Source organism: Lactuca serriola, chromosome 4 (genome assembly GCF_051521515.1).
Source record: "Lactuca serriola cultivar US96UC23 chromosome 4, Lser_US96UC23_V15, whole genome shotgun sequence".
Taxonomy (NCBI): Eukaryota; Viridiplantae; Streptophyta; class Magnoliopsida; order Asterales; family Asteraceae; genus Lactuca; species Lactuca serriola.
In genome coordinates, this window is record NC_136411.1 from 389,929,566 (window position 1) to 389,942,405 (window position 12,840).

Here is a 12,840-nt window from a genome sequence, read left to right on the forward strand (position 1 = left end):
TTTCAAATTCGGTTTTGTCATGTATTTAATTTAAATATATATTGGTTTTACATATTTTACCATTTAATATTAGACAACAAGCATGGATTTATGAAATGCATCGCCACCATGTCGACAAATCCAATTTACAGAAAATAAATATTGCCGTCTTATATCTTGTAATTTGGCCACCATTGGGACAAATTTATATATTCTAACGAATTTGTCGGTTACAAACACCTTTTTTTCTATTTTAAGAAAATTGAGACCAAACATATAACAACCATTTCCGAATTGATGGGATTGTTTAGTGTTTACACGAATGTTTCTTATTTATTTCCTAGTATGATCTAACATTTGAAGATCTGAAATTTATGACAGTCAATAAATCATGTTTATTTCTCATAGTGATAGCAGGGATGGAGAGGTTCGTCTTCAAAGGATTAGCATGCAATTTGGTGACGTATTTGACGGATGTAATGAAGACGAGCAATTCTTCGGCGGCTAGAACTGTCAGCATTTGGTCTGGTGTTACGTCGATGTTGCCCTTAGTGGTGGCACCCTTGGTGGACTCTTATTGGGATCACTATTCCACGATCTTAGCATCATCACTTTTGTACTTTCTGGTATATATATCAAAACAACTTATATCTAATTACACTTTAACTGATAAAGTAACATTTTCTAATCTATGTTATTTATCGTATATAGGGGCTTTTGGCATTGGTTTCGTCGACATTATATAAACAAAACCCTTCGTCATCGTCCTTATATTCATCATTGTACTTAATTTCGTTAGGCCAGGGTGGCTACAACCCATCGTTGCAGGCATTTGGAGCCAATCAGATCGAACCACAAAACGAGCTGCCCACAATTGAAAATGATCGCGATCCAAATAACAAAAGTTGGTTTTTTCAATGGTGGTATTTTGGGATATGTAGTGGTAGCCTTTTAGGGGTTTCGATCATGCCAAACGTACAAGATTTGGTTGGGTGGGGTCTAGGGTTTGGGGTGTCAGCAATAGTTATGGTTATGTCCATCGGTTTGTTTTTGTGTGGTGGTCGGTTTTATTCATACAGACAACACAAAACCGTTGATATTAACGTTAGCTTTTTCCAAAAGATCATTAGAGCCATCAAAGGTTTAAAATCTTCTGAAAAATCAAGGCTTGTGGAGTTGGAGTAAGTTTGCTACGCTGGATTGTACATTGTGAATCAATAGTTGTATTTTTTTTTGGTAAAATGGCTCATATACTCATGTCACAAAACTAGAAATGGTGATACGTTTTTTCTAATGTTTATTAAGGTTGCATAACTATTTTCGAAGTTATTCATGTTTTGATTGATGTTACCAAGTTTATTTCCATCGATATTTAATATTTTCCGACAATTCGAACTCCCGAATCAAGGTTTAATTTTTTTTGTAATTAATGACATTGATAATGATCGTCCAGGCTTGAAGAAAACCCACTGTTTATAAAAGAAGACAACAATGGCGTCGAAACTGGATGTTCATCGGATCAGAACTCCAGTAACAGCAATCATCTGTTCAAAATCATGAAAGTGATAATAAGATTACTACCAATCTGGACAACATTACTCATGTTCGCAGTGATTTTCCAACAACCAGCAACATTTTTCATAAAACAAGGGATGACGATGAAGCGGAGCATCGGAAAAAGCTACAATATTCCTCCGGCGACTCTCCAAAGCGCAATCACGATCTCGATAATCCTCTTGATGCCATTCTACGACAAGATCTTCATCCCAATCACTAGATTCATCTTACGCAACGATAAAGGAATCACGACGATGCAGCGGATCGGAATCGGAATGTTCCTTTCCGTCATCGCAATGGTGTTCGCAGCAACTGTGGAGACGAAGAGGCGTGAAGCGTCTGGATCTGGATTTGGACGATTGAGCATCTTTTATCTGTTGCCGCAGTATATTCTGTTAGGTGTTTCAGACATTTTCACCGTGGTAGGGATGCAGGAGTTTTTCTACAGCGAGGTTCCGGAAGAGATGAAGACGATGGGGATCGCGTTGTATACGAGTGTGTTTGGAGTTGGAAGCTTTTTGAGTGCATTAATGGTGTTTTTGGTGGAGCGATTTACAGGGTCGGAAGAGAAGAATGGAAATTGGCTTTCGGATGATATGAGGAAAGCAAGACTTGATAAGTATTATTGGATGTTAGCATGTACAAGTTTTTTAGCCTTTTTAGGATTTCTATTCCTTTGTAAATTATACAAGCCAAGTGTTTAAGGAGAATAAATTTTGGGATAACATTGATGGGTTGAGTAGAATGTGAATATTATGACAAATTAAAGCAATTCGATTTGGATGACGATCTATTTTATAAATAACTAGTTTATAACCTGTGGGAACCACGGTTATAAAATTAATTAAACTTTTATAGTAAAAACTCAAAATTATTAATTAGTTATTTTAAATAAATTATTAATTTAAAAAATATTTTTATTAGTTATGTGAAATTATAATCGTTGATTCAAATAAATATGTAAAATTAATTTTTAATATATATTAGACATTTTTTATTTTGAAGTAATGAAAATAATAATATAAAATTCAAATTTAAAATTTAAAATAAAGAATAAATACATTAACAAATAGCATCACATTAATGAGGAGGTTTAATAAATTTAAAATGGAGAACTAATAAATTGACAAGTGGCAAAACATTAATTAAGAGGTCTAATATGATGACACATGACAAAAGGCTACTCTTTTATTAGTATAGGGAGATAGGGAGATTAATATACTAAATATAATTAATGAATAATTACTAGTATAATATTTTTATATTCAATAATTAGGTGTGAGACCCATGTATTATATGAGTTTATTTAAAAAAAAAATAAATATGAAATTTTAATAATTTGAAAAGTTATAATTTATAAGAAAAATGAGAAATTTTTTGAATTATTAAAATTAATGAGACTTTAATATATTGAATACATTACATATATAAACAATTTTTAATAAATACCTTACATATTAAATATGAAATTTTAATTTAATAAAATGAAAAATACAATAAAATGACAAGTAGAAAATAGAAAATTCAAAAATTATAGAAAATGACATATGTCCAAATGAAAGAGAACAAGACAAGTGGCAAAAAAAAACTTTCATTTATTAGGAAGGACTAGGTGTGAAACCCGTGTAATACACGGGCTGATTTAAAAAAGATTAAACATGAAAGTGTAAATAGAAAATATTTTTTAATGTACAATTTTAAAATAAAGAAGAAACATATTGATTGCAATTTAATATCATATATATGATATTTAATACTTTACATATATAAATATATGACTTTAATTTTAAAAATTGAAACAAACCAAAATTTGACAAGTGGATAATATTTATTTCAAAAATACCATAAAATGACAAGTGCCAAAACTCATGAGAGATTGACATTTGACAAAAAACCTTCATTTATTAAGGAGGAAAAGTTTATGTGTGATCCTCTTTTCACCCAAGACAACGATCAAGTAACTTATATAAAACATGTTGGATCTGATCCTCAACACTAAGTGTGTATATCCTTAAAAATCACAACAAATTTTGACTTTTCAAAAATAACCCAAAACTATAATTGATTACAAAACATTGTTTCAAAAGTGTATTTCAATAATCAGAGTATCCTGAAATCCAAATAACATAAAATTGAAGGATGTATATGGTCATACCTTCGCCTTGTCACGATCATCTAAAGAACCTGAAGCAATAAACTGAAATTGTAAGCTAAAGTTTAATGAGTTCCCTCAAAGTACCAACACACAACATATATGCAACAAATATTGGGTCCATAACCTTACGGTTGGATTACCCCTGGCACACAACCTTTCGGTTGGAATGCTCTGGCCCACAACCTCTCGGTTGGATTACCCAATACATAACGGGTCTACAACCTCCTGGTTGGATTATCTCTGGCTCACAACCTTTCAGCTGGATTGCCCAGTCTATTGATTGTCAGCACAAAGCAGTAGTCTCAACCCTAATATAACATGTCGACATATAACAATTAATAACATACTTAGCAGCCAAAATGTATAAAATATGTATTTTACTTATTTTTATATGTAAAAACATTTTTTATGTATAAAAATATATTTTTTATGTATTTATATATGTATAAAAATCGTATTTTTTATATATACTCCCTCCGTCACAAATTGATAGTCCACTTTTGACTTTTTAAGTCTTTTTTCTTTAACTTTGATCTTAAATGTTTTTATTTGTGTTATATATTACTTGATAAAACTTATAACAATGAAAAAACATTTAAAATACAATCCATTCATATATTTTGCATCAAATATTATCTCTCAAAAACAAAAATATGTAAGGTCAAAGTTGAAGAAAAAAGACTTCAAAACTCAAAAGTATACTATCAATTTGGGACGGAGTTATATATATATATATATATATATATATATATATATATATATATATATATATTGTATTATGTATTTAAAAATTTGTATTATACATATAAATCTTATCCATATATTTATATTTTAGAAAACATATTTCATGTATAAAAAACCAAAAAAAATCTTAAGTTTTACATATTTTGTTGGAAAAAGTCCTAACTTTTTTCTTTTAGGTAAAAATAATAAGTTTTCAGAAAACCTTTCATTTATAGGAATGACCGTATAATAGGTTAAAAAAAATAAAGGTCATCTAAAAAGATATTGTTTTTACCAACCAAAACAAATATTAGCCTTTTTCCAACAATGCGTGCAAAACTTAAGACTTTTTGGTATTCGTCATTTGGTTAATTTTGAAATTTAAAAAAATAAATAAATAACCTCCTAGTTTTTATGCATACTCATCTTCTGCTCATACAAAATATTGACATGTGTAATCCATTGATTTTCTTTCTTAATATTCTTTGCGGAAATCTTTAGTATTGTCATAAAATTCTGGCTAATTTTACGTTTTAGTCACAAATTATTATTTTGTTACAAAAAAAGTCTTAAAAACCTGTAAAGTATTACATTATGGTCATATTTTTACCTTTTCAATAGGTAACCCTGCCTAGGTGGCATGACAAGGTGGAAAGTAGCTGATGTGGCGCAACTGACGTGGCAACATTTCATTTATTTGAAAAAATTGAAAATTCTATTGAAATCATAGAAAAAAACTGAAAAAATATATTAAAAGCGAAATAAAATATGATACAATAGCCTAAAAATGTCATATAGTTTAAAACTCAATGATAGTAAAGATTCATAATTAAGGTCGATAAAGAAAATTTTAGAAGTGTTTAATACAAATGAAATAAAAATAAAGGTTTTGTGTTTTCAAAATCCAAATGTTCCAAACATGATGATCATCTACGCAACTTAATAAAGTTGGATCATTTATTTAAAGAAATTTTCTAATATGTTTCCAATGGCATATATAAGAAGTATTAATTGAAGTTTTAATTACAATAAATAGTATCATAATTAAATATGATAAATATTACATAATTATAAATAATATTCTTTATAACTAATGTACTTTTACATTTAATTATGATAATATTACATATAATTAATGTTTATTACATTTAATTATGGTAATATTTCTTATAATTAATATTTCAGCTAATGCTATATATATATATATATATATATATATATATATATATATATATATATATATATATAGGGTTAGGTTATTTTGTTTTCACTATCTATTGTGTGCATGTATGATTTATTCTGGACCAATAATTTTAGTTATTTTAACAAAGTAATTAATGCATATTACATGTTGAAGATATAATGGATATTAATTACATTTTCAAGATTTAATATACATTAATTACTTTCTTAAAATAAATAAAATGATTGGTCCAGAATCAATCATACATGCACACAGTAGATAGTAAAATCATTTGAACCTAACTCTCTCTCTCTCTCTCTATCTCTCTCTCTCTCTCTATATATATATATATATATATATATATATATATATATATATATATATATATATATATATACTTTAGGACATATAATTATAATTATTGGTTATTTTTGTGATTATCCCATCTAACTAGCCTATAATAAATGAACGTGATGATACCTAAAATAGAATTATTTAAATAATGCGATAGAATTAATAAAAGTAATTTATTGTAAAACGAATTAAGTTTTATTATTATTATCGTTATCATTATTATTATTATTATTATTATTATTATTATTTGAAAATAAGAAACATTTAAATTACATTTTGTATTTTGGTTAATCTTGAAATTGAAAAAAAATATTAAAATAAAATAAAATAAAAAGTTACTACAGTATTTGATTTTTAAAGAATTAAAAGAAGCGTAATACGTCATTCTCCCCAAATCCATTAAAACCCCATGAATAAATTGCTGAAATCGTCCCTGTGGTTTGGTCAAAATTACACGTTTGGTCCCTAATTTTCTTTTTGCACTCGGATCGTCCCTATGGTTTGCTTTTGTTGCGTTTTTTTCTCTATGGTTTGGTAAAAGTTGCATGTTTGGTCCTTAACTTTATGTATGTAAGGGACGAAAAATGCAACAAAATCAAACCACAGGGACAGTGAAAAAAAAAGTTAGAAACCAAACGTGTAATTTTGACTAAACCACAGGGAAGATTAGATTTCATTAATTTACTCAAACCCCATTAAACCCCACCTCGTTGTGAATTCTCTCAAACCCTTTTTTTTTACAACACCCATTGTGCTTCATGGAAGACGATGATACCAGCCATTCAAGCAATCAGTTCAAGGTTGATGGCGATCATAACACAGTTATTCAGCAATTTCTGCCTAACAATATTTCCATAAAGAGAGAACAGTTGTTTTGGTATGATATTCGAAGCTTCCCTGATTCGTTGCTTGTCCAAATTCTCGCTAGATTACCTCTCAAATCAATTTTTAGGTTTAAACGTGTCTGTAAGCATTGGCACACCCTAATTTCCCACCCTTCCTTTTGCCGATTCTATTTCTCAATTCTCAATTCGAACGCAGCATCTTTCAGAATCTTGTATAGATACATCTACCTATCGAACTTCAAAGAGCTTCTTAATCGTTTTCGCCCCGAAATCCACACATGTTCAGAATTCTCTCTTCTTTTTCTTTCTAGCATTGAAGAACACGAAGGACAACGACCTTATCAGTTTAAGGTTTTAGCTATGAGTAATGGTTTGATTCTGTGTTGTTTGTGGTCTTCATCACCATTTGTTTACTACGTCTGTGATCCAGTCACTTGCCAATGGATCGTTTTACCTACAAGTACATCCCAATCGCAGTTTTTCTTCGGTGAAGGGCTTATTGCTAGGGTTAATCAAGATCATATACTTACTGATTATACAGTTGTTAGGGTCAATTTTCCTGAATCTCAATCCAATCATCTGAATTTAGAGATGTTTTCATCCGAAACAGGCAAATGGGTCAGCTACGAGTTACATTGCCCTACTCCCATCAAACTGCGGAAGATTCATGGTGGTGCCCCAATTCATTGTTACGAAGCTTTTCATTGGTTGACTCACAATCATGGCATGGTTGCTTTTGATCCTTACAAAGATACGAAATCTGTTCGCCTGATTCCACTCCCACGTGACAGAGATCTCGAAAGTGAACATAATTACGATGGGCTTTATCGATTATTTGATGAATGGCATGGAACTCTTCGTTATTTCGAGGTGGCTGATGATCCCACCAAGTTGTATTTTCTGACCATGTGGAGTATGAAGGATTATGAGAAAGGAGAATGGTGTTGTGAGTTTATGGTGAGGCGTAGCGATCTTCATTGTAGAGATTTGGAATTGAGTAATTGGTTGTTGAAAGGGAAATTTCTCCCGATATCGTTTCATCCGTTGAATCTGAATGTTGTGTACTTGAGATGCATCGAGATTGGGTGTATTGTGTCGTATGATGTTGTGAATAGAAGACTGGATGTTGTTTGTAAGCTGAATGGCGGCCTTGAAGATGAAGAAGTCTTTTCTTGGCGTGTGGTGATCCCGTTTTTGTTACCAAGGTGGCCGCAACCTCTCCCCGCCACCCCAAGATCTGCCACTCCACCACCACCACCACCACCACTGCGACCATGGTGAACTCAGTCGTGAGAAAGAGGATTCTTATCTCCTTTGTCTTTTATCAATAGCTGGGAAGTATGCAAGAAAAGCCCAACCTATTATACTCTTACACGTTGAAAACCCCGTTTTATATTTTGTTTAGAAAAACACAATCCATTATATTTCACCTTTTTAGAAAAACAAACAGTAGGTTTCTTAAAAGTGGGGCCAAACGTTTTTTATTCCTCGGATTTTACTCGTATGAACAAAGTATCATACTTTGTTATACTTTGTTATTTTGTTTTTTACATCATTTTGCACATGGATAAAAATTGACCAAAAACCATAAATGACAACATACTTTTCATGTTTTTATCGTAACCCTTTGTTTGTGTTGTCACCATCTCAATGTCCTTTGGTTCCACCCCACTCTTGTCAACTTCATATTTTTCATCATTTTCCAACACAATTGCCTCCTCCGAAGCAATCGTTGAGACCATACAACTCAAATCCAATGAACTGCTGAGTTGCATGACTCTACAATTGTTAGCTCAAATCATCTATCTTTGCTTACCAAAAGACATTTGGCTTAGCAATAAGGAGTGATCCTCTCAAATGAGAGGTAATGGGTTCAAGTCTCTTAGGAGACATAGGTGGTATTTAAGAGTAGGTTTAAATAGTTTGAGATTTCAAAAAAAAATCTATCTTTGGCTCACCAAATATCACATATGTACCTAAACTCTAAAACAGACGGCTTGAATACATCAAGATTTGAGATAACAAACAAAATCTACAACATCATAATACTAATCATCGGCAAGACAACAAACAATCAATATCATTGAAAACTAACCGAATAAAATCAAGAAACTGACATTTTTGCTCTTTTTGACGGTAACACGATTGAAACCACGAATGGGCTTCATCTCGAGCTTTAACATAGCCTTTTAACCTTTTTTTCACTTCTTCTTTGCTTAGACATACCACTTGCATCTTGTTGGCCTGCTAATTACAATACAAAACAACCGATTAACTTATGATCCTAACATACATAAATGATGTTGGACTACAAATATATGTAAATTCGAACCTAAAGATGTGTGTTCTTTCTTGCATGAGTTGATGAGATGCGACATCTGGAATGACAAATGTAATATACTCCTAAACTACTACTAATCCATTTATTTCTTAATTATGTGATTTTAACCGTACAACCATGATTTTAGCTTATTAATATCCATGTCATAAAAAAAATTTCATGTTACATATTTATCCGATCATTTTCTTTAAATACCTGCAAATTGTTTAGGGAATACCTTCTCCATTGCTGGTATTATTCCCTAAACAAAAGTCAATGTATGTAACATTAGTTAACCAAATGTATTTAGAAAAGGTAATAAAAAAAGTTAGGTGGTACACACCTTTTGTCTATCTAAAATGAAGGTAAAGTTTGAATTTGGTCCCAGATCCAGATCTTCTCCTAACAGTTCCAAGAACCAGGTCCAACTACTTGTAGATTCTGTCTCTACCACTACATATGCTACAGGGTATATGCCATTGTTTGAGTCCAACCCTACAGCAGTTAACACTTGCCCAGGGTAAGGGCCCTTCATGAAAGTACCATCCAGACCTAGAAAATCTCTTAATCCAGATTTGAATCCTAACTTCAATGCTCCTAAACAGACATATATTCTTCTAAAAGTTCTTGTGGTAACATACATGGAGGTTTCTGGATACACATCAATGTAAGTCCCTAAAATGCCTGTGTATCAATCAGATCCGTTTGATGGTGCGGAATCCCAATCAAACGGATGATGTCAGATCAAATAGAAAAAAAGGAGAAGAAGTAGATGATGAATCTCCAATAAATTAATGAATAGAATGATGATCCGGATACAAGAGATTCACACACACACTAACACACAATAGTTCTTCTGTCTCTCTGGCCGTAAACTCTCTAGGGTTCATCAATCTGTACTCCTCACCCTAACACCTCTATTTATACTTGGAATATGGGCCGGATAACACATGGGCCATAAATGGGTTTACGGCCGTAAGGTGTTTACGACTGTAAACTCAGGCGTAAACTAGACCATAAATTCATAAATATTACAGAAAAATATAATTGCCCATAAAAGCAAAGTATAAACCATATTTTGACCCAACAATCCCCCCCTTGGTTTATAACTTTCTTTTCTTAATTGACCCAACAAGCTCCCCCTAAAAAGTAGCTGGCTTTCTTGATAATCCTCATTGGGAACTTGGATTCAGCATTAATCTTCAAATTCTTCACGACTTCAAGATGAACTTGATGAATCTTCAATGAATGACTTCATCTTGAGCAGTTGGGCTTTTCTTCATAATTTGGCATTGAACGCACATTGGGTGAGGAGGCTTGATGTACCGATTCTTGAAAGATAGCGCTTTCAACTTGAGAATCTTCAGAGAGAACATCAGAGAGAACAAATCTTCTAGATCACTTTAGCAGGTACAAAGATAGCAGCAAACTGATTGAGGAGACTTCAATGCAATCCGTCACATAATCTTCAATTTCAGCTTCACCTTGCTTCTGGGGTTGAAAGATTGAATTTGAAAGAATAATCTTCATTTCTTGCTCCTTCGAATGCGAATTCTTCGATGCTCATGGACGAGGCTTTGGCTCAGAAATATTCAACACAAACTCCATGAGTCTTATCTATACATGAAATCACTTATCAAGACAAAAAAAAAACTAAAAGAAAACTTAGCACACAAATTAAAACAGAAACAAAAATATTTTTGGAATTTTGATTTTTCTAAACCAGAAATAACACTATTTTTGGATTTTTAATTTTTCTGATTTTTCTTTGATTTTTGATTTTTTTATTTTCATTATTTTTAATTTTAATTCTCCCATAATATTTAAATTAGAAGAAACTATGACAAATTTAACAAAAATAAAAATGATATCCAACTTTAAGAGTGATTTGGGATCAAAGTTTTTAGACAACCTTTATCTACTTGTCGGTACCTTTCATATTCACATCTTTGTCTGGTCGATTGTCGGTATTGCGGTCCACTTAAACACGAAAAATTTGTGACAGATTTAGGATATACTATTTGTTACAAGATAGGGTGAACTTAAAATCCTAAAATTTATATCTGATCCTAATTCCTTAGATACTATATCTTAAGGTCCATTCATCTGACGACGACCAGGGATATTGTTGTCCACCTAAATTGAGCAGCGAGATCTATAGACAATCTGTATGTTTTCAATTTTAAGTGTACTAAAACGTGTTTCCCGCTTCCTGATATGCCCCAGCCATCAAGAACTTCCAGAGTACTCCTTACACCGGGTGAGCAGACAACCATTCAAAGAGAGGAGAGATTCAAAATTCTATCGCTAACTACTTCAGAGGGGTTGAGAAGAAGAAGGTTGCATATGCTGTGTACCAGGTCGGATTAGAAGTCACGCAAAGGAGACAGCATATGGCTAACAGATAAGAAGTATTTCACATATATATAGCCTGCAGAGAAATAGAGTTGCATATATTGTGTACCAGGCCGGATTGGAAGTTGCGCAAAGGAGACAACATATAACTAACAGACGGAAAGAAAGAAAATGATATTCTACAGACCTAATTTATCGGAATTTACCAGTCGCCCCATCCAACCGGAATTAAGGACAGAATCCACACATCGAGGAAAAGTTAAGCCACGGTTCCAAGTACGGGTTCAATTAATGTGACGAGTAGATTCCCATATATATCTCCCTGCTCAACCTATCCAAGCGTCGTATTGTCAGGCTGAATGGATCTAACTAGGTCAAGATTTGTCAAGTCTATAAATTTCCTAAGTTCAAATCTCCCTAGTCAAGTCCATTTAAAATTTTTCGTGCCTACCGACGCATCAAACCAGAGCATAGACCCTTCAACTTTGGGTACGTTATGCAGACTCAGATTGCCTATTATCACTTGATAATATCACTTCCCAAAACATCTCCCTCAAGCACATTTCATAACCAACATTTTTTTTTTGATTTTTTGATTTTCTAATGTTTTTGGATTTTTAAAATTTTCTAATTTTTGTTTTGTTTTTATTTCTCCCCCTAAATTTGTGCATAGGAGAGAAACGAAAGTTAATGCGCAAATTTAAACTATCCTAAAACAAAAATTTGTCTTTAAAGCGAATCAGCTTAAGAAAAACTCAGGAGTATAGAGAAGAAAACTCAAACCGTAAGTCACCGATTGAATTTGCATCCAGAAGGTCTGAGAATAGAACGCATAATCTCAGAATAGATCCAAAAGTTCTTCACATCGTTAAGCACTAACCCCATGAGTGATCCCTTCCTTTCTTCCCTTCCCACAAAAGGACACATACTCTCAAGCAAAAGTCTGAATGTTGTACAGTTGAGAGATGTCCCCAATCATATGCCAGGAGCAGCCACTACCAACAAACCGAAGTCTGATGATATGCCTCCATAGCTGCTCCGACATAGAGCGGGATCAGTTGGTCTTTGGAACCCAATCCATTTTGAAACTGGATTGACCTTTGTCATCACCGCACGATACTCTCTCCCATGACATATCCTGTTTATCACAAACAGAAGATGTAGAAATGTTAGAAGCATTAGGAGATTTGGGAGAGTGAGCCTTTGGAACCCATTTGTAGTTGGGTTTAACCCATTTCTTTTTCGATCCTATGGGTGGCTCAGTACTTGATTTGGAACTTGAAGCCGACTGCCGAGATGACTTTGACCTAACCGGTCTTGGCTTCACAGGAGCATCTCTTGAACTAGGCTTGTTGGCTGACATTTCCTT

General features: G+C 32.7%; 2 protein-coding genes across 2 annotated transcripts; both read left to right on the forward strand.

The window, feature by feature from the left end:
• The first annotated feature begins 351 nt into the window (after positions 1 to 351).
• On the forward strand, positions 352 to 2,250 carry LOC145100808 (protein NRT1/ PTR FAMILY 5.9-like). The gene is made up of 3 exons (XM_079037938.1): positions 352 to 605; positions 691 to 1,160; positions 1,433 to 2,250. The coding sequence occupies exons 1-3, from the start codon at positions 354 to 356 to the stop codon at positions 2,238 to 2,240; spliced, it is 1,530 nt and encodes a 509-aa protein (XP_078894064.1). The 5' UTR covers positions 352 to 353; the 3' UTR covers positions 2,241 to 2,250.
• A 4,428-nt stretch (positions 2,251 to 6,678) lies between these two features.
• LOC145100809 (F-box protein At5g49610-like) lies at positions 6,679 to 8,632 on the forward strand. The gene has a single exon (XM_079037939.1). The coding sequence runs from the start codon at positions 6,710 to 6,712 to the stop codon at positions 8,075 to 8,077; it is 1,368 nt and encodes a 455-aa protein (XP_078894065.1). The 5' UTR covers positions 6,679 to 6,709; the 3' UTR covers positions 8,078 to 8,632.
• The last annotated feature ends 4,208 nt before the right edge of the window (positions 8,633 to 12,840 follow it).

What these genes read in the sequence shown, in the direction of transcription:
- LOC145100808 (XM_079037938.1), top strand. Translation starts at nt 354, where the DNA reads ATGACAGTCAATAAATCATGTTTATTTCTCATAGTGATAGCAGGGATG. An exon ending in CATCACTTTTGTACTTTCTG is followed by an intron (nt 606 to 690) that starts GTATATATATCA and finishes TATCGTATATAG; the next exon opens with GGGCTTTTGGCATTGGTTTC. An exon ending in TCAAGGCTTGTGGAGTTGGA is followed by an intron (nt 1,161 to 1,432) that starts GTAAGTTTGCTA and finishes ATGATCGTCCAG; the next exon opens with GCTTGAAGAAAACCCACTGT.
- LOC145100809 (XM_079037939.1), top strand. Translation starts at nt 6,710, where the DNA reads ATGGAAGACGATGATACCAGCCATTCAAGCAATCAGTTCAAGGTTGAT.